The 25254-nt window shown below is 56.1% G+C and overlaps 1 protein-coding gene and 1 pseudogene across 1 annotated transcript; both read right to left on the reverse strand.

Annotated features, from left to right (window-relative positions):
- Positions 1–24303, reverse strand: part of LOC132085560 (zinc finger protein 850-like) — an 84555-nt pseudogene extending 60252 nt beyond the window's left edge.
- On the reverse strand, positions 12637–13554 carry LOC132085616 (class II histocompatibility antigen, B-L beta chain-like). The gene is made up of 2 exons (XM_059491077.1): positions 13299–13554; positions 12637–12683 (listed from the first exon to the last, which is right to left on the reverse strand). Exons 1-2 carry the CDS (start codon positions 13552–13554, stop codon positions 12637–12639), a joined length of 303 nt encoding a protein of 100 aa, XP_059347060.1.
- Positions 24304–25254: the final 951 nt, after the last annotated feature.

The following is a 25254-nucleotide window of genomic DNA, read 5'->3' on the forward strand; positions in this document are numbered from 1 at the left end:
CCAAGCAAAAGTTGAGATTTGTTAGGCTCTGGATTTATTCGTTAAAAAACCCATTTAATCTAGAAGAAAGAGAATATGCCATATCTCAGACAGGAGATTTTAGGAGAATAAAAATATTTAAAGTATCAGAAACACCTGAGAAAAACAAGACAAGGAAATGGAATGAAAGGGAGGGGAACAAGAGGAAAAATCAGAGAGTGGGATGCTCTGCAAGTCTTGCCCCCTCCATTCGCGGCCCAGGCGCCTGTCCCAGGTCCCGGCTCGCTGCCCGCCTCAGCTCCGCCTGCCCCGGTTTCCATCCCAGGTGCGGCCTCACTGCCCAGGGCAGCTCCACCTGCCCCGGCGCTGTCGCTCAATTTGTGTGCCCTGTTCCCACTGCCTGGCCCACGGCCGCTCTGCCGGCCGTGCTGGGGAAGATGGGGGTTGCTCTGTCCTGCCGCCTGCTCCGAGGCCACCGCGCCCACCGCACCCAGGGGGGGTCCCAGCCATCCCATCCCCGGCTGCCCTGCCCGTGCCACCTGCGCTGGGCACTGCCGCTGCTGCCGGGCTCTCCCACCTGCCTTTGCTCTGCCGGCAGCTGCCGGATCAGCCGCCATCAGCCATGTGGGGGCTACCCACGCTCCGCCTCGGCCTCCACGGGAAGATCCCCCTCTGCTGATTCCGGCAGCAGACCCTGCACACACTCCGACTGAGCCTCGGCGGGATATCCTTCCCTGACCCCGTCCTGCTCTGAGTTACGGCCCCTTGGTAACCACAGCTCCGGCTGTTCAGGGAAACTCTCTCTCTCTACAGGAAGAACCTTATCGAAACACTAGGAGCTCAGTTTAAAGGCAGCCCCTCGCCAAATTCTTTCCATAAACACGGGAGAAAGGCTATAGAAGTTAAAATGGTGAAAGAGTTAGATGAAGGGATTGCTCTATTCCCGTTCAGAGAGGTTCCCATGGGAGGGATGCGCTGCCCCGCCCCGCGGGAGCCACCAGCGCCCCTGCCGGCCGTGCCCGGAACTGCACCCAAGGGCAAAGCGCTGCAGCCCAAAGGCCAGGACTGGGTCCGGGCTCTGTTTGCTGTCAGTGCCGCAGCTGTTGGTCTTTGTTTGCTTTATTATACACACTAGTAAAGAACTGGTATTCCTATTCCCATATCTTTGCCTGAGAGCCCCTTCATTTCACTACTCTAAAAATTAAGAGGGACGGAGTTTGCATTCTCCATTCCAAGAGAGGCTTTTCTGCCTTCCCGAGCAGACACCTCTCTTGTAAAGCAAGACAAGCACCCACAGGCACTGAGGGGGCTGCACGAGGGGCACAAGAAGGCCCTGCAGCACTTGGGCACAAAGGCACAGCAGGTGAGTGCAAGAAGGGAGCAGCAAAAGGCCAAGCTGAAGGCAAAGGCCAGGGCACAGCTCCTACAGCCCCTGAGGGATCAACCCCAGGGCCCAAGGGGGCCCCAGCACCCAGGGCACGGCTCGGCCACAAGCACCTGGCAGAGGCATTGCCCTCCTCGGCAGGGGAGAGCCCACCCAAACAGCCCCTGGCAAGGAACCAGGGCTCCAGCTGCAGGGCACAAGGACACTGCAAGCACAGACTGCAGCACCCTCAGGACCAGCAAGTCCACCCCTTGATGGACATGGATTGGCAGGGCTGTCACAGCTCCCATCACACCAGGGACCCTCCACACTGGAGCCCTTGAGAACATTCAGGGTGGGTCTGCATTGAGAGGAGGCATTTTCTGATGGACACAGGGGCCTCTCAATCCACTCTGAATCTTAGACCTAAAAGGGAAAATAGTAAAGAATATTTTAATTTTTAAAGGAATGAGTGGGAAATATGAGCAGGTATGATTTGTTCAGCCAGTATTAGAAGCTGTGAGGGATAGGTTTGAAATAAATGAATTTCTTTTTCTTCCTCCTGTGATTGTAATGAAATAGGAAGGAATTTGAGTGCTGGATTTTAATAGTGTAAAAGGGGATACAGAGGCTAGTTCAGTTCTACCTTTGTGCCAAAATCTGACAAGGCCCATGCTGAAGTGAATCCAGAAGTGTGGGCAGTCCCAGGGAAAGAGGGAAAATTAGATATGGAGCCTATACAAATTACTTTAAAGCAACCAGGATAAACAATACCCTGTTCCAAGAGAGGGAAGGAAGGGCTCACAGCCTGGGATTGAGTCCCTGTTAAAGGCAGGGCTTTTGGAGCCAGGGATGTCTCCCTACAACACTCCTATCCTGCCAGTCAACAAACAGGATGGATGGACAGCAGGAGGAAACACAGAATTTTCAAGTGTTAAAATGAAGGTTAACTGAGGCTGCCGGCCTGGGCCTTCCAGACAGGGAAAAACAATTTGAATTATACGTGGATGTTAAACAGGGTCATGTGAAAGGAATTCTTGTACTAAAATGTTTAACCCAGTGGCCAGAGAGTGGACTCATTTTCTGCAAATTGTGCAGCCACAGCTTTCATGGGAGCTGAGGCCTGAAAACTGATGGCAACAGGAGGATCTCCTATAGTTCAAGTCTAGAATCAAGGTAACGCTTTGACAACCTAAACAGCCTCTAAATGGATGAGCAGGGCTCGGTAATTACAGTATGAAACTTGTTCAATTGCACAGGAGGATTTACAACTGAGGACAGGGCAAGGGTTTAACCCAGCCTCCTGTTTGAACACACTGGAGAGGGGCTGGCAAGGAACCCAGGACTGCACTCAAGGGACAGAGCTCCAGACCCAGGCTGGGACAGATTGATGATGGGACATTCCCTGGCCTGAGGGAGAAAATGTGTTTGTGGATGGGTCTGCAAGGGCAGCCGAAGGGAAAAGAGCTACAAGACAGGCTGTTATTAAGGAAGGGGAATCAGACACAGCGCAGGTCACCGCCCCATGCTCAGCTCAACCCACGCAGCTGTGGGTGCTTGTGAGAGCCTGGAACTGAAATGCCCTGAGCAGGAAGGCTTCAATATCTTCTGCTGACACCATGGCACCTAACGGGGCAAAAGCAATTCTCACTGCTTCAGCAACCACTGGAGCAGATATCAAGGCACATTCTTCCACAGGAAGCTGGGCTGGCACAGAGCCTGCCCTGGCACTTTGCTGCTGCCAACACCCAGCCAGGACATCGGCTCCTGCCCAAGGAGTGCAAAGCAGCACCACCGGTGGCCAAGGGGCCCATGCCAAGTGTCCCTGAGGCCAGAAACAGCCGCCAGCACAGCTCTACACGGGGGGACCCCTCAGCCTGGCCTCAAGGGCTCTGAAGCCCCGGAGATTTGCACTTCCCGCCCGCAGCAGGAGGATGGGAGGCCGCCCCTGAGCCTGCCCTGAAGGCAACGCCTGCCCACAGATCCTCGCCTGGAATCCTCTGCAATCCTGGCCACCCTCCTCTGCCATCTCCAGCCACTGGGGCCAAGCCTTGCTGCCACTGCTGCAGCTTCAGCGCTGGCTGGGCCTGCACTGCCACAGCTGCTGGGGAACACCACGGCACAATTCCACTCTGGGGCTCACTGACACCCACACTCTGGGCTGCCTGCCACTGCACTGCTGCAAAATATACCCAGTTTATTTCTTCTAAATCTTCTTTCTGTGCCCAGAAAGCTTTCTCTACTCCAAGGTTTGCCTTGCGGAAAGGAATTTTAAAGGTTTTATATAAGGGCTGCTACACTACTCAATGGAGATGAGTTTAACATTTCAACAGATTGGGAACAGCACAAAAGACACCTACAGAGATAACGACCAGCAACAAAACATCAACATTGCCCAGCAGCAAACAGCAATCAACGGCTACCCCAGACACTGCCCAGGCAGAGCTGGAGACACCTGGGCTGGAAAAGGCTGAGAAGCAAATCCAGGAGTGTGGAGACCGAATTCACGTCAGAGGGGAAGACATTTTCCCTGCAGTTTCACTGATAAGATGACTACAGGAGAATAATTTTTCATACTATTTCCATTTTATATTGCCAAGTAAGTTTGGGACAGAAATGTGAAAAAGAGTTTTTTGTCTGGGTTTTCCATGCTCGCCTTTATGTCGCATTTTGCAAAATGTAACCACTTTAATCGTAATACTTTGAATTTGTAAATAGTTAATACTTTTAAAAAAAAAAAACAGATTCTGGGGAGGGGGCCACATGTGACTCACCAGATGACCTGGAAGAGAAGCTTCATTCCAGGCAGCCTGCAGAGGAGCTTTAGAAATGCAAATGAACACTGCTGGGAAAAGTGTGGACAATGCACCTGGGTCTCTTGCCCAGGGCAGGAATTGGGCTGATTCCCTCTGCCCCTCACCCCAAGCTCTGCCTGCTGGCACTGATGGAATTTGCACAGCTCAAGGCAGAGCCCAGGAGGATATCTGACCCTGCAACAGAAACGGGTGAAGCTGCAAAGGGAAACAGCAAATGGAGAATGTTGTGAAAACTTCACTATAAATAAATGGGGGGAATCATCCCTCTGCCCACTCCAACATGTGCTGTCACTGTCTGTGTTATATAGGGCGGATTAGAGCAGAGATATTCTTGCTGCCACCAGTTCAGGGAAATCAGTTGGGAATCCAAGTATTTCATTATTCAATTAGAGAAAAGTGGTAAATTGATGAAGTCTTGGCTGAAGGGAGCGCCCAAAATCGGGAAAAGATCAACGGCCACAAAAACAAATCCTAGAACACCATGGATCAGCCCCTGGGAACTCGAACCAATTCATATCAGGAGCCACACAGCCCATTTCTCATTTCAATGGCATCAATAGCTTACAAGCTCTCCTCGCAATAACCAACCAGACAGCTCCAGCTCCTGACCTTCCTGCTGACCAATCCACTGAAATGAGGAACACAACATTTCACCATGGGATGGGATCAGATTACCGTTTAGAATAAAAAACAGGAATTTGTGGAAAATTAAATGTCTCAAACTGCTCTTGGCAAACAGATGACAAAGGAAAAGTGGAGAAACTGGTAACAAAGGAAATAAGAAAGCAGCTTATGTATTTGTCCAAACGTGGAAAGAATGGGAATAGGACACGGTTTTGTGGCTCCCTGGCAGACCAGGGGTTAAACGAATGCTGTTTCTCCTCTGATGTGCTACAGCAACTCTCATCTTTTTACCATGCTCCACACCTTGAGAGTGCAGCTCATTCAGCAGCTGAGCGAGAGGCCAGGGACTTGTAGATAAGGAAGCAACGGGCGAAAGCACCAGCTTCAGTAAATGTTACTAATTAACATGGACTGCTGCTCACAGAAAGTCCCGCTAAATTTCTGAACTTCCAGAAGAGTAAAGATTTAACAGAGCCGTGAATATCGGCTGTTATACAAAAGTGGGGGGGCACATTAACGAGGACATGCAGTTGGCGGATCGGGAGGTCTGAACCTTCCAAGTACCTCAGCCAGGGGGCAAAGGGAGAGGGAGATGAAGCCGGGAAAATGAGGATAAAAAGGAGGCTGCGAACTACAACAATGGCAGAGAGTGCACGGCAAATGCCCCTCGGCCTCTCCCTCTGCTCAGCAATAAAGTCACTTTTACAGGACTCCTCTGTCTCCTCTGCGCACAGAAACCTCCGGCCACGGCAATTTCCCCGCACAGCCCCGGGCACGGGGCAGCCCCCTCTGTCCCAGCCACAGCAACCGGGCCGAGCCAGCGCTGCTCCGCCAGCGGCTCCTGCCGAGGCAGCGGCCGCAAGGAGACCGCGGGCAGCCGCTCCCGCAGCGCCCTCACGCCAGCGGCAACACGCGCCGGACACGGCACAACGAACCCGCCCGAGCCCCCTGCCGCCCCCGAGGCCCGCACCCAGCCCCGAGCCCCCGCACAACCCAGCGCGGCTCCCACCTGCGCTGCGGCCGCCTCCGAGCTCCGCCGCCGCCTCACCGCGCTCCGGCCGCTGCCGCCGCTCACGGCACCGCACAAACGCTCCCACAATGGCGCCGCTGCCCAGCCACGGTCGCTCTCAGCCCGCCACAGGGGCCCTGCTCCGCCCCGCTCCCACCAATCACTGCGCCACAACCACGACTGACGGCACCATTGCCCAATCGCAGCCAGGGGCGGGCTCTGCACACGGCACAGCCCCGCCCCGCGCTCTCAGGGACCCCTGGGCTGCGTGAGGGCAGAGCCGGAGCTGAGGAACAGCCCTGGAACGGGCCCGGGCCCGAGGGGATTGAGCTGAAAACACAAACAAACTTCTCCGCACCTCCCGCCACGGCTTTCCCGGCACTGCGGCTCCGGTGGCTCCGGCTGAGCGGGAAGCCCTGGAGCCTCATTTCTCCTACCCCTAATTAGGAGCATCAGTGCATCGCTTTGATTTCCCCCAAAAAGAGAAAACCGCCCCAAACCCTGTGGATGAGTGAGGGAGGGGAGAGATTTCTGACAGAAAACTCCAAAAACTCAGAGCAGGATAATGAGAAGTGAAGACCCTTAAATGCAGCTTTCCCCCACGCCTCCCTCCTTCCAGCTGCGCCTCCTACCCCGGCAGTGCCGCAGACAGGGAATGGGGCCGGGCTCAGTTCATGCCCCGGGGCTTCTCCCTCTGCTCAGGGACAGGCGTCGTTTCCCTGCTGCACCCTGGGCTCTCTCCCACCGGAGATTTCTCCAGGAACTTCTCCAAGCCGAGTCCATCCCATGGGGCACAGCCCCCTCCAAGTGCTGCAGCGAGGGTCACTGTGCCCCGGGGTCAGTCCTGCCAGGACAGGCTGCTCCAGCGGGGCCCTCTGGCCGCGGGGTCACAGCCTCCTCTCAGGCATCGCCGTGCTCAGCGTGGCTGCTCCGGGGGCTGCAGGTGGATCTCTGCATCCCCATGGATCTGCAGGGCGATTTCTGTATCCAAATGGATCTGCAGGGGGATCTCTGCATCCCCAGGGATCTGCAGGGGGATCTTTGCTGCCCCGTGGATCTCTGTATCTGGCACCGCCAGTTTTGGAGGCACCAGGAATAGGCTGAGCTCTGCCTGAAGCTCTTCTTACATTCCCCACACCCTTCCAAACACAGGGAGGCTTTTACCTCCTCTCAGCTCCCCAGGATGGGTTTGCAGCCCCTCCTCATGTGGGATCCCTGGTCCTCCCCGGTGGAGATGGGAAAGGAACATGGATGGATGAAGGACAGAATGAGGAGAGGAAGGAGGGCAGACAAGGAGAAGATGGGATTTGCCTCCATGCCAGAGGGAACGGGAAGGAGATCTCCCCAGTCCATCTCTGGCAGCATTGTGTTGGCAGTGAGGCTGTCCTGCAGCGATGCTGGGCTGGGAGATGGAGCAGCAGAGAGGGGAAAGGGGCAGTGATTCCTCCTGCCCTGCCTGGCTGTCCCATCCTGGAGCGTCCTGGCGCTGCCGAGGCCCTTGGAGCATCCGGCACTCCGGAGCCCGAAGCTCACGGCTGCTTTATAAAGCTGACAAAGTCGGCAGGATGGGTCTGGGTATGATCTGAAGCAAACTGGGTTTATTGGTACAGGAACAGGGCACAGAGCTCAGCAGGCTCCAGGGACAAAGACAGGGTGCAAGCTGAGGGCACAGGAGGTTTTTATATGGGGTAGTGAGGGTGGAGCTGAGGGTCAGGGTCCAATGGATATGGGGGAAAATGGGGCAAAGGATGGGTTAAGGGTCGGGTCAGCTAATAGGGAAACAGGGGCAGAGGAATGCAGTAAATTAGGGCCAATGGAGGGACAGAGAGGGAGAACATTCTAGGGACTAACCAGGGATGGGTAACAGGGGTTGAACTAGGGCAATTAGGCCAACGGGGTAACGTAACTTTCCATAAATCAGTATGTGCCTGCAGAGATCTATAGGAGAAGCAAGCTTCTCACAATAACCTTGAAATCTATTCTTCTTCTTGGGGACCAGTCCCCCATGGATGGGAGATTGAGACTCCCATGGGCCTCCACACCAGTGCATCTTCCTTTTCCTTGCAGCCTCCTTCTCCTCCATCCAGACAAATTTAGGATTGACAAATCCTGGCTTTGGGGGAGGAACAAGGGGTGAGCACCTTGGGTTTTGTGGGAAATGAGCCTCACTCTTCAGACTTTTTGAAAGTTTAATAAGGAAAAATAAGGGATAAATCAGTAACAGCGCTGGGTGCTTGGCAATGGCCAGAGGCACACTGGTTAACCACAGCAACTCTTCTTGTCTAGTTTCTCCAGTGTATTGTTCAAATACATATTCATAATGGTTATACACATTCAAACATTTCTCTGAACTTGTTTACATGCTCCAGGAATTCTTTAGGTTGGTTTAACCCCCAACTCACCGTTTTAGAGCCCGTGCAGGAATCGTGGATTGCTGTTCTGAGGGTTGTGTGTCACTCCCTCACAAGGGCCCCTGTTCTGTGGTTTCAGCAGGTGACAGTTATTGACAGTGGAAGGGTCAGTGGCAGGGCTCCTCATCACATCCCTTCCTTAAATGTTGTCTGACCATGCAGACAGTTTTAGCTATTTCCACAAGTACTTGAAATGAACATCAGCTATTTCACAAATATCTCTGAAGTGTTATTGTCAGTTATTTACAAAAATAAAAGCATTAATTATTATTTCACAACTACAGCTACTTCTGCAAAAGTTAACATTCTAATGCACAACACATGGCATCTACTTTAATATTTTGCAAAAGCCAAAACTATAATGTATGTTTTTCACACTGTCCACAAACTAAAATATCATCCATAAATGATGTTCTGAGGATATGAGCTACACAGGGGCCAGGACATTGGCCACAAAAAGCTGACAAATTATACTACAGCAAAAGCAGTTAAAGGTGATTACAAAGTGTACTCTATCAAAATCATTGTGATTAAGAATATTTTGCAGAAGTCAATACATAATTGCAAAAGCCAACACTACCTAGTTATTTATAAGACCTAGGGCAGGCTTTTCCCTTGCATGGAGCACTTGGGCCTTCCCCAGGCCCCTTCTGCCCTCGTGCAGAGCCGGTGGCATTTTCCAGCACACCCAGTTTGTAACCAAGAGCCGGGTGCAGCCGAGAAGGCTCCAAGCGCCTCCTTCCAGGCTGACTCTGCAGGGGCCGAGGCTGCTCTGGGCTCTGCCAGGGCTCTGCTGGGGCTCAGCTCTGAGCCAGGCTGGGCCCGCTCTCCCCTCACATTGCTCCGGGCAGCTGAGGCACAGTGGGACAAGGAACGGACACGGCAAAGCAGTTGAGGGTTAAGAGAGTTTTTATTCAAGCAAATGCCATAACAAACAGGCTGTTCTAACTACCATAACTAACTACCAGTGCTAACCACCATAACCAACTACCAGTGCTAACTACCATAACTAACTAGTTGTCCTGACTACTGTAACTGAAAGCTGTCCTTAAGGGTTTCATCTCCTCTGCTGATCCCTCAGTTGCTTTGCTGCAGTGATCAGAGGTGTCAGGCTGGAGAGAGGCTTGGCTGATGATAAAAATGGGTGCTGTCCAAAGGATAAAACAGAAAGAAACGAACTGTTACTTTCCAGAGTCAAATCCCTCACAGGCTCTGTTGCAACAGGACAAAGGGAAATGGTTTGAAACTCAGGAGAGGGAAGCAGGCTCAGATGAGATCTAAGGAAGAATTTTTTAACCAGCAGAGTGGGGAAACATTGACAGAAGGTGCCCAGAGATGTGGGAGGTGCCTACTCTCTGGAAACATCCAAGCTCAGGTCAGGCAGGGCTCTGGGCCCCCTGAGCTGCTCGAAGATGTCCCCGCTCGCTGTGGGGCACCAGGCCCAGATGAGCTCCAAAGGAGCCTGCCAAGCCACAGCAGGCAAGGATTCTGCTTGCTCTGTGTGTGGAACGCAGCCAGACTGGAGACTGTCGGAGGGGGCCCCACAAGAAAACCCCTCCCTGGCGCTGCTGCTTCCCCTGCAGCCCCTGGCCCTCAGCTGCAGCAGCTCCTGGGCAGCCCAGCGCCGCTCCTCGTCCGGCTCCAGGCTGCACTCGAGGCAGTCCCGCAGCAGAGCCGACAGGCGCCGGGGCTCCTGCAGCTGCGGGGTCCCGTTCTGCCGGATCAGAGCGCGAGCCTGCAGAGAAAGCAAACTCAGCGCTCTGCCATCTCCTTTTACACCCACACGGGCTCACATCCACCCCGGGGCCTCAGCCCCAGCTCCAGGGGCACTTTCCTCCCTGCCACAGATGCTGCTCAGAGCTCATTTTGCTATGCCAACCAAAACACCCAAACCCTGGGGCTGCCACAGCCACTGCAACATCCAAATGATCTCGCCTTGAGAGCCAGTTTCATTGGCTGACTCTGTCAGTAGGAACCTCCATCAGAAATAGCACATTTTGCTTCTCCAAATGGGGACACCAGCTTTACAGGCCATTTTCCAGAGTCAGTGTGGTCTGCCTGTGTTATTTCAGAGGATTCTTACATCAAGTGCATCTCTGCAGTGCCACTGACACTCAAGTAAATGCATTCCTGATGCCCCATCCCAGACACTGCCAGGCAAGGACCACGAGGTTTGTGTTGCTGAAAGCTCAGGCTTGGTGACACAGATAAAGTAGCTTGCACTAGGAAAGAAATACTTTAGACTTTGGGGATGTTAAACAATCATCCTTATGTTTTCAACAAGTTTTCCAGTGAGAAGAATCGGAGAAATCATCTCACAAAACCTCTTTTAGTAACTCCTGCAGAAAACTTGTTGGGTTTGGGGCTGGGATGTGGGGTTGATGTGGGGTTTTATTGCAAGGTAACATTAGAACTGATGCACTTGCTTCACATTTTAAGGCCATCCTCACAGTCAGATGAGCGGCAACAACATAAATCCCAAAGCAAATTGTTGCTGGAGACTGAAGAATATTCTTCTGTGTTGGGGGTGGAGTCCTCTGGGAATTCCCTTCCCATGTGCAGAAACCTCCAGCTGCTGCTCCCAGTGCAGGGTCCCCCTGTGCTCACAGGCCTCTGCAGCCCCTGGAGAATTTGCCTCTTACCATGGCCGCCGTTTCCCTGAAGTGAGGAGGTTCTCCTTCCATCATCCTGATGGTCACAGTGCCAAAGGCCCAGATGTCCACCTTGGGGCCATAAGGAGATCTGGTCACAACTTCTGGGGCCATCCAGTGAGCAGTGCCCACCATGGAGCTGCGCTGGTCCTGCTCAGGGCTGAGCTGAGCGCAGAGGCCAAAATCAGCTGAGGACAGAAACAAACCCTGTCAAAGGCAGCTGCAATGAGGAAACCAAGCACCAAGATTCCCCACTCTCAGTCTGAGAGTGCAGTTGTGAAGTCAGCTGGAAAAGCCCTCAGGGCTGTAGCCAAGGAAAGATGGAACTGGACCCTTCAAGAAACCATGGAGGAAGGTGTGGGGGATGTGAGAGAGAAGAGGGGAAGGAGGCGGGAGAAGGAGCGGGGGAGGGTGGGGCGAGGGGGGAGCGATTGAACCGGGGGAAGAGAAGGGGGAGTTGAGGAGAGGAGCAGAAACAAGAAAAGTAGCGGGGATCCCCCGGCCTTCATCGAGGTGTCCAGGGGGGGCCAGGAAGATGTGGAACCCGCAGCCAGGAGTGTTCCCAACACGGGGGGCTCTGACCCTGGGGATCATCCGGGATTATCCAGCGTGGATCCTCCCACGGGGGATGGAGATGGAGCGGCGCACGGAGCTCGTCCCGCACCGGGCACTGCGGGATCCGCGGGCAGCGACCCCTCCCCCCGGGCCCAGCCCCCACCCTTTGTCCCCCTCCCTTTGCCCAAATCCGTCCCATCGCCCCCCCAAACCCCTCCCCATCACCCCCCAATAAACGGCCCCGGGCCCAACTGGGAAGCTTTACTGGGAGCACTGGGAGCAAGCACTGGGCGGGGGCAGAGCGCCAGCGGGGCTGGGGGGACACGGGACCCCCCAAAATCAGTGAAGCGGGGACGGAGCGGGGGGTCCCGGCCGGGCCCGAGCCCACGGGGAGGGGCTGCGGCCGCCGCCGTCTCAGGAGCTCGTTTGGCAGAGAAAAGGGGGTGACACCGGGCTGGGGGCCCCGGCGGGAGCGCACACGCTCCGCCACGGCGGGGACGCCACCCCCGGCACCCGCCCTGACCTTCTTGCGCAGGGAGAAGCCGAGCCCCAGCGCCAGGAAGACGAAGACCAAGACGAAGCCCCCAATCCCCATCAATATCTTGATGCGGGCGGCGTCCGGCGGCATCTCTGGGGGGTCCGCAGGGCTCAGCAGCCCCAAAACCTCTCACCGACACACCAAGGCGCTCCGAGCGCCCCCTCCAGGCTCATTCCAGTCCCTTCCAGGCGCAACCGGCATCCTCTAAACCCCCTGCCCTTTGCTCCCAGGGCCCCCAAACTCCCTCCCAGCCACACCCAGCACCCCCAAATTCCCTCCCAGTGCCCACCACGACCCCTTCAACCCCATCCCACCCTCTCCAGCATCCCCCAAACCCCTTGCCCAGCCCCCAGCCGCTCTCCCACTTCCAGCCCGGCTCTCTCCAGCTCCCTCCCAGTGGCTCCCAGCACAGCCCAGCGGCTCTGCCAGAGCCCCCAGGGGCTCCCCCGTACCCCAGTGCCGCCTCAGGGGCTGCTCCAGGCTGACGTGCTCCACCTGGCAGCTGTAGCTGAGCCCGCGCCGGGGCGGCGTTTCCAGCAGCACCAGCAGCTGGTAGGTCCAGTCCCCGTTGGGGACCACGTCGGTGGCCACCACGTGCTCCGAGAGCTCCTGCTGGCCCTGGAACCACCTCACTTGGATGGCAGCAGGGTAGAAATCCATCACGGAGCAGAGCAGGCGGCCGGGGCCAGGCTAGGAGCTCGATGGGGGCACCAGCGAGATGGACACGCTGGGGGACACTGGGAGAGAAAGAGGAGAGGGCTGGGTTTGGCTGGAAAGGGACTGGGAATGGGCTAGGGAGGGACTGGGAGCGATTGGGGTGGCGCTGAGAGAGATGGGATAGGGTGGGGCACACTGGGACGGATGTTGGACGTCCGGGCTTGAACGGAGAATGAACTGGGAATTAGTTTTGAATGGATTTGGAATAGCCTGAGAAGAGGAGGGAGGGACTTTGGAAGTACTGAGAGCGACTAGGATGGCACTCGGAGGGATTTTGGTGGCCCTGGAATTAACTGGGAATGAAGTGCGCGGCACTGGGAGGCCGAGTCCAGCGCGGGCCCTCGGGATTTGAGCGCCAGGGACTCTGCATGGCAACCGATGAGTCACCAGAGAGACGCGCTCTCATTGGCTGAAAGGAGCAGACACGGACAACCGGGATGGACACGCCGGGCAGGCCCAGGGATGGATTGGGACGGACTGGGAGAGCCACGGGGGTCACTGGGTGGGACAGGAGGCCTCGGGGTTGTTCCGAAGGCGGGCTGAGGGCCCTGGGCTGATTCTCAGAGACGTTTTGAGGGGCTCCAGGGTCATTGGCAGGGTAGGGCCCGAGGGGACACCCTCTGCCCCGCGCTCGCCTCGGTGCCCCGTGAGGAACGGGGCAGCAAGCTCGTAGCCGGCCCGGCAGAACGTGTAAACCGCAGCCCGATTATCCTCCAGTATTTCCGGGATTCCGTTGCAGCACCGAGCCTGTGTCTCCCCATAGGGGGTGTCTCCCACGAACACCCCCACGTCGCTGTCGAACATCATGTACTGCTTCCGGTTGTAGATGTACCTCCTCACGAACCTCACCTTCTCCGTACCAATAATGAAGTGACACTCTCTCGTTCTCATCTCCTGGAACACTCCTGTGAGTGCAGAACACAGATCCAGGGTTGTCCCCCCAGCACGCTCCCAGCGCTCCGGGGGCCACCCTGGATCCCCACTCCACGCCCGCTGTGCCCCACGGCCGCCATGGGACCCTCCTGCCCGCGCTGCCGCTTCCTCTTTGCCGCCCTTCCCCCATTTCCTCTTTCACATCCGCTCCCCTCCCACCTCCGGCCGCTCCCAAAATCACTTTTGGGGTCCCATTTCCCCATTTTCCCACAAATCCCCCAATCTCCAGGCCCCTCCTGCTCAGTTTTGGGGTCCCCCCTCCCCTTTTTCCCCCCTTACCCACCCTCTCCCACCCCTCCCTCCCCTCCCCGCATCCCTCAGCCCCTCCCGCTCTCCCTTTGGGGAGTCCCTTCTCCTCCCCCTCCATTCCGGGCTCCCCCCTTCGGCCCCTTTTACCCATTTTCCCCCCTGTCCCAGCGCCTCCCGCCCCCCGCTCACCCGAGAGCTCCGCGCCCGCAGCCGGGGGGGCTCCCAGCACCACCAGTGCCACCAGCAGGGCCCCAGCTGCCGCCCCTCGCCCCATGGCCGGGGCCGGGCAGGGAGCAGCAGCCCCAAAGCAGCCGCGCTGCGCTGGGAGCGCCAGTCCGGAGCAGGGCGGGCTCGGCAGCGCCGCGCGCTCTCATTGGCTGCCGCCGCTTCTGGGCAGAGATCGGCCACGGGCTCTGCCCGGCAACCGATGAGGCAATCCAACGCCCCGAGCACTCATTGGCTGTGCCGCCTCCTGCCTGCGCTGCTATTGGCTGAGGCAGCCCCGGGCTGGGGGTTTTTTTGGGTAGGGGGAACCTTGGGGCGCTGGGCAGTTGGAAGCAGGGATAGAGAGCCGCGGGCTGTGCTGGACCAGCCAATGAGAGCCGCTCATTTCACATTTAAACCCATTTTTTGGGTTACTGAGCTCGTTCAGGATTTTTTCTTCAGAACCCTTGGTCCCGCTGTCGTGGTTTGAAAAGGAAGTGAGTTTTTTGGGATGCTGTGGTCAAACTAGTCAGTGTTCAGATTTAAATTTAAACACCGCACCTGGTGTGGCCCCTGAGGACATGGATTTACCTCTGAGCACACAGGGGGTTAAAAGCTGAGAACTCCCAGGGGAAGCTCTCTTGGTTCTGGTGGGTGAAAGGTTCAGAGCTGCCCTGCCCGGCTGCGGGCTGGGTGCGGGAGGGGAAGCCATGCGGTCGGCTGAGGGGAGCCGGGCCTTGGACAGAGAAGGGAGGTGAAGGCCCCTGCAGGATGGAAGGGTGGAGGAGCGCTGAGAGGCATCGGGCAGCGGCCACAGAGAGAGAGGGAGAGCCGGTGTCTGTGTCTGTGCCACCTTGAAATTTGCTACCTTGTGCTGGCAGCACAGCCGAGAAGGAGAAGGGGTGCAGAGAGAAGGTGCCCGGCAGGGCCAGCGTGGGAGTTCTGGGCAGGAAGAGCCCGAGATTTTAACCCTTTTCTTGGATGATGGAAACCTTACAAATGCTGATCCTCCTGGACCTGAATGAGAAGATAGGGATGAAATAGGAGAAAATGGGCAAATGTGATGAAAGTCCATGCAAGTGAAAGATGTCAGAAGAAGTTGAGAAGAATCCTAGGCGGGAGGAGATGATGGAGTGACCTTTGGCTGGACTTTTCTTGTGCAGCCATGGACAGAACCATTTTTCCTGTGACACAGAGACTGCATTTAGGGGGAGGCAATGGCTCAGAGCCAAGAGAGTGCAGTGATGTGATGTGATGTGATGTGATGTGATGTGATGTGATGTGATGTGATGTGATGTGATGTGATGTGATGTGAAGGAGTGGCAAGAACAGAGATGGATGAGGAGGGTGGTGGTGGCCTCTGCCTTCAGTGAAGAAGATCTTTGTTCTTGAGACCCCTCGGCCTCAGGGGGTGAATTTGGGGGGGACAGGTGTTCCAAAAGTGAGAGACTGTGCTCATTTTTGGAACTGGGCAAAGCATCCTTAAAAGGGGAACCCCAGAAGCAGCTCTGGTCCATGTGCAGTGGTCAGAGCACTGGGCATGGAAGGAAGATGTCAGGATGGCAAATGATCTCTGGGCAGTGCCACGTGTGACACAGAAACACAAGAGGTTTCAACCGTGTATCCTGGGGAAGCCTGTGGCACAAGAGGGACTCCCCTCTCCTTGATGAACGTAGACTTGATTATCTGAGGGGTGGTGATGGACTGACAGTTGGTGACCTGAGAGGTGGCAACTGAATTGCGAGTCCAAGGTTTTGCCTTAATGGGATGTATTGGGAATTTGGTTGGGGGGAGGAGGAATGTTTGGAAGGTTTTCATTCTTTCTGTGTGTTTCTTTTATATATTGTAAGGTAATAAAGATTTTTTTTCTTTGTATTCCGAAGCTGGAGCCTGCTTCGCTCTGTTCCTGGTAACATCTCACAGCAGACACCAGGGAGAATGTATTTTCATGGGGGCAGTGGCATTGTGCCAGCATCAAACCGTGACACCAGGGAAACTGGCTGCTCGTGCCAGTCCATCCCCTTGCCCAGAAGGCACCCGCTTGTGTTTGGACACGAGCTGCTGGCCACAGCCAGACAGGCAGCACCCGCAGCATTGGCCATCAGACACTGGGCTGATGTTTTCATCCAGAGAGAAAGAAAAACAGCCAGAAGCACACAAGGCAACTTGACAGCATCTCTGTAAGAATGTCATTGTCCTGTGAATGTCAATACTGGATGGTGGTTTTGTGCTGCAGTTAATCACTTCCAGCAAAAATCATTCCAGGAAGGGACAACATCCTCTGCCTTCTGAGGGATACCAAGTGTGGCCACCAATTGCTCCAAGTGCTCCTGCCAACAGCCACCTGCAGAAAAGATCACATAGACCCCAAGGTACGTTGGCTTTGGCTGTCCTCTGGCAGAGATGTGCCCCGGGGCCACAGGTCTCTGTGGCAGGAGAGAAGCACCAGCATTGGCAGGCCTTGGAGATGGCAAATCTCCTTTGGCAGGGACTCTTCCACAGCTGCTGCTGTCAGCGCTGCCCAGGGGACAGAGCAGCATTGGAGCTCTGGGCCACAGGTCCCGTGTCTGTGTCACGCCCCTGCCAGTGTGCCGGCCACCCAGCACCGGGACTGGTCCCAAAGAGGCCATGGCAGGGTCTGTGGAAGGCCCCGGTGCCCTTCCTGCTCGGCTGCGCTGGCAGCCGTGGGGGCTCATTCTGCTGCCCCGAGCAGGCAGAGCAGAGGAGCAGCTGCTTCTTGTTTGGGCTGTTGCTAAAGTTCCTGCTGGGCTGTGTCTTCAACACTTGGGGCAAGGTCTTGCCTGCAAGCTGGGGCAGTTTCGGTGGGGTGGGGGTGTCCCCAGGGCACGTGGAGGTGTGTTCTGGGGCTCTCTGTAACACAGTGCACCGTGGTCACCGTGGGATGGAAAGGGACAGAGTGTGCAAGGGTGACCCTTTGTGACACATCGTGACGTAGGTGCTGGCGGCGCCATGGCCACGCCACAGTGCTCGGTGCACGCGACGGGACAGGACGGGACAGAGCAGGGCTGTGAGGAGCCCCCACACAGCCAGCTCCTTCCTTGCTGACCCGGAGCTTTTCCCAGGCGTTCCCTGTGCAGCTGACCTCGAGGCCAGGCTGCGGGACTCGGTGACGTGGAGCATTTCCCAAGCGTCTGCCATCCCTGCGGCCGGTGCCCTCGAGGACAGACTGTGGGACTTGCAGTCCTATTTCCTTCCTGAGACTTCTCTCTTGCTGCTGCCCTCGAGGACAGACTGCAGGACTTCCTGTCCTGTAGCCTTCCTGAGGCTCCTCTGTTGCAGGTGCCTTCAGGGCACAACTGCAGCACTTGCTCATCTTCAGCCCTTCCGAGGCCTCTCTGCTTCAGCAAGCACTCATAACTGCAAAGAGTGACATGGAGCAGAGACCCCACAGTGTGCCCAAGCTGGCCTGGCTGGAGGAGGAAGAGGCTGGAGCTACCTCAGCACAGCAGCCTGAAGAACTGGAGCAGTTCCAGCTGCTGCAGGAGCGTGAGTGTCAGAGCTGGGCCACAGGGCTGGTGCCTGCAGCCAGCTTGGCCCCATCCCATCCCATCCCATCCCATCCCATCCCATCCCATCCCATCCCATCCCATCCCATCCCATCCCATCCCATCCCATCCCTGTGGACATATCCATGGATAGGACAGAAGCTGGGCTGGAGCACCTGGCAGCCGTGCTCCATCCCCCGGGGCATCCTGAGGCTCTCCCTGCCTGGGGAGCTCAGGGCTGGGCTGTGTTCTCTGGCCTCTCCCGCAGCCCCTCAGCTCTGGCTGCGCTCGCTCTTTGCCAGATGCAGCCAAGGACCAGACACAAGAACAGGAAGCCACCCGTGGCCGCTTGGGTAGAACGGCACAGGTACCTGCGGCCATCCCCACCTGGGCTGGGCCTGCTGGCACTGCTCAGCCAAGCACCAGGCTTGGAGCGCTCCATGGATTCTCCCTCCCTTGCTGCCCTTCTCCTGCAAGACCCTATGTGAATTCAACACGTGCCTTTGGCAGGAAGACACCGCCGGTGTGGGCACGGGTGTCTTGGCCAACCTTCCGTTCCTCGATGCCGAGACCGGTGCTGCCATGCTGGATTTGCTTGTGGAGAAGGGTGGCTCCAATCCAACGCAAGTAAGCAGCCTGGGGCAAGGGCTCCATGGCCCCAGCAGTGGTGTGGCGCCTCCAGCCGGCTCTGCCGGGCTCCCTCGGCCTTTGAGGCCCGGCCCAATGCGGTTGGAAGGGAAGCACTTCTCAGGGGAAGTTGCTGCTCTGGCAGCTCTGCGAGTCTCCCCGTGCCCTCTGCAGGTGCCCGCCATGGTGAGGTACATCCACCAGTGGCTCACGGCCAATGAGGCTGCTGGGCACAGGCTGGACAAGGCCCTTCTGGAGCTGACCCAGGAACACCCCTGTGACGTGCTGATAACCCTCTTGAGCTGGGCCCCATCGTGTGACAGGTAGGGCAGCCCCACGTGCCTTGAGGGCTTAGGCTTCACTGGCCCGTCACCCTGTAGAGCCTGTCCCTGCTGACTGCCAGACAGGCGGGCAGTTCCAGGATCCTCTGGCTCCTCTGTTTTCCAGTGCTGCCATGTCAGCTCCTGAGTCTGGTGCCACACTCCCTCGGGGCCTGTACCCACGTGGGCTGGCTGGCCGCTGCCGGCCAGGGGCAGTGGGCAGAGGCAGGGCTGAGGGCCAGCGCGGGGCCCTGCAGCTGCCCAGGCCACGGCGCTGTGGCCGAGCCCGCCCTGACACAGAGCTCTGAGCCCACAGAGCTGCCGCCACCATGTGGGGAACCATCATGTCCTCGAGCAGGACTGCGGAGCCGGCGCTGCAGCTGCTCCTCCATGTGCTGAGCGCCTGGCCAGTGCACAGCGTGTGCACCTCCGATGGGGACAACGCAGGAGTCTTTGCCCTGGCTGTGAGTTTCTGGTGCCAGCCTTTGCCAGCCCCCAAGCCGCCTCTTCAGCAGCCAGCTCTCTGTGCTCCCCCCAGCTGCATCTCCCTGCCTTAGGCACTGAGCTGAATCCTGCCTTAGGGGCAGGGCTCAGGGGCAACAGGCCGGCTGCTCCCCCCGTGTCTCCCCCAGCCTCTCCCTCGCATGCTCGGGCCCTGCCACGTGGATGTCTTGGCCACTGAGTGTTGTCTCTGGCTGTTTTATTTCTTGCAGGCAACCGTGGCACTGTGGAAAATCTTCAATCTGGCCTGGTGCTCGCCTGTTGTGCTGGAGTATTTCCCCAGTCTCTTTCTGCATCTGCTCTTCCAAGCTTACATCAGCACGCAGGAGATGCCAGAAGAGGTTGAGACCTTCTGGCAGGGATGCCAGGAGCAACACAGCCTCTCCACCAACCCCAACAGGTGCTCCGTGCCAGTCCTCCCAGTCTCCCCATCCCTCCCATGCCCCAGGGCAGGAGCCAGGGCTCCCAGCATGACCTGGCCTTTGCTCTGCACACAGCTTTGCGCTGCAGACCCTGAAGGCCCTGCTCTGCCAAATGCGCTATGAGCACGTGGTGCTGTCCATGGAACGCAAGCGTGCCTGGGACACGCTGCTCCGTGCCGACACCCACCACTGTGCAGTGGGTCTGCTGGCCAGGTGAGACCTCGTTCTCCCCACCGCCCCTCTCCTTCGTGCCCGCAACACCGCACACCGTCCCTGTGCTCATGGGCGGCAGGGCCTTGTCACCAAGGGAGGGATGAGCAGACTGGAAAAGGCCGGCAGAGGAGGGTGCCCGGGAACAGCCGCCTCCCAAAGCGCCCCCGGGCTGCTCGGGAGCAGAGCAGAGCTCTGCCAGTGAGCCTTGGGAGAGGTTTGCCCGCCCGGCCCAGGAGCAATGGTGCCTTTTTCTCCCTGCCAGGGAAAGAAATGAAAGAAACCTGTTCATCAAGAGACTGAGACATGAAATCCCTATGTGAGAAGGCCCCTCTCACCTTCTTCCAGAGACTGGGACTGAAAGCTCCAACTCGGGGGAGGTGTACAGGGTGGGGAAGAAAAGCTGCCCAAAGGAAGGTGGAAGTTGCAGGTGTAGGCAGTGGACAACGAAAACAATGACGCTCGCCTGCTGACAAACTTGGACTGTGTGTACCCTTATTTCCCACCCCCCCCCCCCCCCCCGAAGATACAATAAACTACCTTTGTTTCGGCTGCAAAATCCATCCCCCTTGCCCCAATGAAAAAGAGTATAATTGGGGTCCAGATGAACTGGGCCTCTGCGACCTCCCCAACGCAACAGGCGGATCCTCAACTGGACTGGACCAAAGGACTTCGTCTCTACGTTTGGCAGCTCTATCCCCTCTCTCTTTCTCTCTCTCTCTCTCTTTTGTCTCTCTTCCCCCATCTTTTTCTCTCCCTTAATCCCTCTGTCGCATTTTGCTGTGGTCATTCAATAAAGGTGCACTTGTTTCAATTATCACTGCAAACCCCCTTGTACCGTGTCGGTTCTTTTTGCACCCTGAGATCAAATCCACGAACCATCACAAAACCCGTCCGTGAGGATCGTGACACCCCCCGAGGACCCCTCCCCAAATTCCCCTCCAAAGCCCCCCAGCACCCCCAGACCCCGCTAAAACACCCTCAAGTTCCCCCCAGACCCTCCCCAAATACCCCCCAAACTTCCTCAAGACCCCTCCCCAAATTCCCCTCACGACCCCTCCAGGACCCCTCACCTGTCCCTGCGCCTCCTCAGCAGCTCCCGGAGCCCCCCCGTCCTCTCCCAGCGCCTCCCCCGCTCTCTCCAGCGCCTCCTGCAGGACCCGCCCGAGCCCGGGGCGGCTCCCGGGGGTCCCTGAGGGGGTCCCGGGGACGAGGTGGGGGGGGAGGGGGCGCCCGCTCCATGCCCGGCCCCGGGGTCAGGGGGCGCTGCTTCGTACTCGGCTCTGATTGGCTGGAGCGGCGCGAGGAGGGCGGGAGTTGCTGCGGGGAGACGCCCGGTGATTGGTTAGATTGAGGAAAGAGAGGCAGGCGCTGCTGAGGGGAGATGCCCAGTGATTGGTTGGTTCAGCTTGAGAGAGGCAGGAGTAGCTGATGGGAGACCTGTGGTGATTGGTTGGATCGGCGCATGGGGAGGACGGTGTTCCTGAGGGAAGACCCGCGGTGATTGGATGGTTTGGGGCGGGGTGCGCCATGATTCGTTAATTTGGGAGATGAAGTGCAGTGATTGGATGGTTTGGGGCAGGACGCGCCGCTATTGGCTGGGAGAAGCCGGTGATTTTTAAGGGAACATTCCCAGTGTTTTGGGGAAAAAGTCTCGAATTTTTAAGGAAAAATTCACATTTTTTGCAGGAGAAATATTCCCAGTTCTTTGAACCCACATGACCCCAAATAACCCAAATAACCCCCAAATACTTGAAATAAACCGCAAAAAACCTCCAAACAATACCTAAAAGTCCGCCAAATAACCCCAAACAAATACAAATTACCCCAAAAAACAAAAAAAAGCCTTCCAAATTAAGTCAAAAAAACCCCAAATAATTTCAAATACAACTAAAAAATAATTTCATATACAACAACATAACCCCCAAGAACCTCAAATAATTCCAAAGAAGCCAAACAAACCCAAACACTTTCAAATAAACCCAAATACTTCCAAATAAACCAAGTAAAACCCAAGATAAACCCTAAATAGTCCATAAACGACCCCAAATAAACCCCAAACAAACCCCAATTAAACCCAAAGAAACCCCAAGTAACCCCAGTTCCTACCATCCCCACCCCAAAACAGATCCCGACCAGTCAGAATGCATGGCACTGATGACGATCCAGTTGCTGAGCAGAAACTCAGAGCACTGGCCCTGCTCAGCGATTTTCAGCCAATCAGCGCCCGGCCTGACTCTGACTCATCACTTGCCAGGCACATACCAAGGCCTCTCACTGCGGTAAATACTCAGAGACCCTACGGGGTAATTTCCAGCCAATCAGAGGGACCCCCAAATTGAGATAGCGGGCAATGGGATCCCAAAACTGAGCTGGGAGGGGGATGGGACTTCCCAAATTGAGCTGGGAGGGAGGTGGGACCCCCGAACAGGATGAAGCCAATTTTGTTCCTGGAATATGTAACGTACTTTATGGATATGCAAAAAGTTGATGAATATGCAACAGGCTGATATCATGCGAGACAAGGACAACTTAGCAAAAGTTGTTCTGGCCACCAAGACCGCCCTAGTTATTTTCGGGGACACCCCTAATTAATCTGATTTTAATTACATCAGTCTGTTGTATATCCAAAAACCAGTTTACATATTTCAGGAACTATAAATGTACACTCCCTCCCTTTTACTACAACTACTACTACTACTACTACTACTATTATTATTATTATTATAAACTATAAAAATATTAAATACTTTTGAAATTAAGGAGCTCGCAGGCAAAGATATGAGAGTAGAAATAACAGCTTTTTATTAGGAAAAATAAAAAATAGAACTGCAGTAGTACAAATGAAAAAAAAACAGTGACAGAGTCAGAATCCTCTGGGAATCCATTCCTTACCTCCCAAAGACAGGGCAAAGGCAGAGCCGTGGAGTTTTTATAGGATATCCCAAGGGTGGAGTTGGGGTTGGGGTCAGGGGAGGAGTTCTTAGCAACATAAGGAGGGTGAGATCAAATTCCTTCCTCTAGGCAACAGCAGGACTTGACACAGAACGCGTCCCCAAATCCTAAATTCCCTCTAAAACAACTGAGAAATTATGCAACGTCAGATATATTCAATCAATTTCCTTCATTGAATTCAGTTTTGGGTGTTTTTAAAGGATGAAGGTGAAGCAGAGGAAAATTAACGCCAAACCAAAAGGCGAAGCAGCCAGGTGTGTTCCCAACATGGATCACAGGGAATGTGAGTGACCAGGGCTGTGCCGAAAGTGCCTCCTCCAGTGGGGGATGGAGCTGGAGCAGCGCACGAAGCTCTGCCCGCACTCGGGGCACTCCCAGGGCTTCCCTTAGTGGTGCCTCCATTGGTGTTGGGTCAAGTTAGAGCTCTGTGAGAAGCTCTTCCCACACTGGGGACACTCGTAGAGCCTCTCTCCAGTGTGGATGCGCCGGTGGGTGATGAGGTTGCAGTTGTACAACAGTCGGGGCATTGGAAGGGCCTCTCCTCTGTGTGAATCTGATAGTGCCAGATGAGTCTGGAGCTGGTCGGAAACCTCTTCCTGCATTTATCACACTCGTAGGGCCTCTCCCCAGTGTGGATGCGCCGGTGGGTGACGAGGGTGGAGTTGTACTTGAATCCCTTCCCGCAGTCGGGGCATTGGAAGGGCCTCTCCTCTCTGTGAATCCAATAGTGCTGGAGGAGAACAAAGCTGGTCGTAAACCGCTTCCCACACTTGGAACACTCGTAGGGCCTCTCCCCAGTGTGGGTCCTCTGGTGCCTGATCAGGGTGGAGCTCTCTCTGAAGCACATCCCACACTCGGAACACTTGTAGGGCCTTTCTCCAGTGTGGATCCTCTGGTGCTTCATCAGGCTGGAGCTCTGGCTGAAGCTCTTCCCACACTCCCCACACTCGTAGGGCCGTTCCCCAGTGTGGATCCTCTGGTGCACAATCAGGTGGGAGCTCTGCCTGAAGCTCTTCCCACACTCCCCACACTCATAGGGCTTCTCCCCAGTGTGGGTCCTCTGGTGGCTGATCAGGTGGGAGCTCTGGCTGAAGCTCTTCCCACACTCCCCACACGTGTGGGGCTTCTCCCCACCAGGGAGCTGCTCATGGAGCACCAGCTCCGAGCTCTGGCTCCGTCTCCGGCCGCCTTCCCGGCCCAGGCTGGCTCTTTCCCCCTCAGATCCCCGCCGGCTGCGTTTGCAGCCCCTCCTCGTGTGGCATCTCCAGGGCTTTTCCTCCCCGCTGGCTTCCTGCGCCGTGGAGCCGCTCAAAACGGCCTCTTCCACCAGGTTTTGCCGCGGGCATTTGTCCTCCCTGCTCTCCATGCTCAGCTCCTGCTCTGGGGGAGGAAGGACAAGGACAGGATGGGATTTGCCTCCGTGCCACAGGCAAGGGCAAGGAGATCCCCCAGGGCTGAGCTGCAGCCGGGGCCGTGCTGGGCTGGGAGATGGAGCAGCACAGAGGGGAAAGGGGCACTGACTTCCTCCTCACCTGCCTCAGTGTCCCGGGGCATCTTCCTCTTCCTCGCAGCCTCCCAGGCCTTGGCAATGGGAAATCCTGGTTTAGGGAAAACAAGGGATGAGAGCGTTTGTAGGAGCACTGGGGGGTAGGACAGTCAGGACAGACAGAGACGGGAGATCTCTGCAGCCAGGTCATGGAACTTGCGGTTTCTTGCAAAGGGCCTGGGTGCAGGGCCCTGCTTGGAGCTGCCAGGCACAGCTCAGAGCAGGCCCGAGAGAAGAGAGGGGTAGAGAGGGTAAGAAGGTAAAAGACTAAGACAGGCAAGAGCATAAGAGAGCAACGTTCCCATCATAACACAATAAATTTTCTTCTGTGTTGAATATCCTATTTCTCACCAACCAATCCAGTACAAGATACAAATCCTACAGAATTTACATACAGTGTGTAAGAATCATTACATCACCATACTCTGTTACATTTTACACTCTAAAAACTCCTCTTTGGACCCCTTCTATTGAGCTAGTGGGGTCTGCTCTGACCCTTGGACCTGTCATCAAGCAGAGGGAATTGTTTCATCAAAAGGGGATTACCTTCAGTTGGGCCGCACCATTGTTTTCCAATTGTTCACTAACTAAGGTATCTCAGATCTTCCTTTCATTTCAGTCTTCCTTACACTTTCTATATTCTCAAAATCTTTTTCAAGACAATCATATTTATAAGGCTTTCCTGTTTCACCTTCCCCAACACTCACTGAGTTTGAAAGTCCCTTTTCCCCAAGTCCATGTCTACAAGTCACCGGCCACCTCGGCTCCAGAAAAACCTCCCAAACACCAAGATTCAGCCCTGAAAAAGCCTCCCAGGAGTTCCCCGTCCCTGGTCCCTCCTCTCTGGTGTTCGGGGGTTCCCCCCTGTCCCAGCTGCTGGGGGTCATGCTTGGATTGGGGGTCCCCCTTGTGCCTGGTGCCCGCCATGCCCAGGCTGCTGGCAGTCCCACCAATGCCAAAAGCTCCCCCCGCTTCGCTCTCCCCATTTCGGGATGCTGGGGCTGTTTGGGCTCCCAGGCTCCCTTCTCCCCTCATTCTCTGCTCTGGCCTGCAGTGGCTCCAAGGAGTCCCCCCTGCCCCTCTCCAGGCTCTTGAGGCTCCCGCCAATGGCACCGCTC

Source organism: Ammospiza nelsoni, chromosome 31 (assembly GCF_027579445.1).
Source record: "Ammospiza nelsoni isolate bAmmNel1 chromosome 31, bAmmNel1.pri, whole genome shotgun sequence".
Taxonomy (NCBI): Eukaryota; Metazoa; Chordata; class Aves; order Passeriformes; family Passerellidae; genus Ammospiza; species Ammospiza nelsoni.

Coding starts and splice junctions, on each gene's coding strand:
- LOC132085616 (XM_059491077.1), bottom strand. CDS start 13,554: ATGAGAACGAGAGAGTGTCACTTCATTATTGGTACGGAGAAGGTGAGG. Junction 12,684..13,298: donor GTTCCTCACGGGGCACCGAG/GCGAGCGCGGGG, acceptor TTTCTCTCCCAG/TGTCCCCCAGCGTGTCCATC.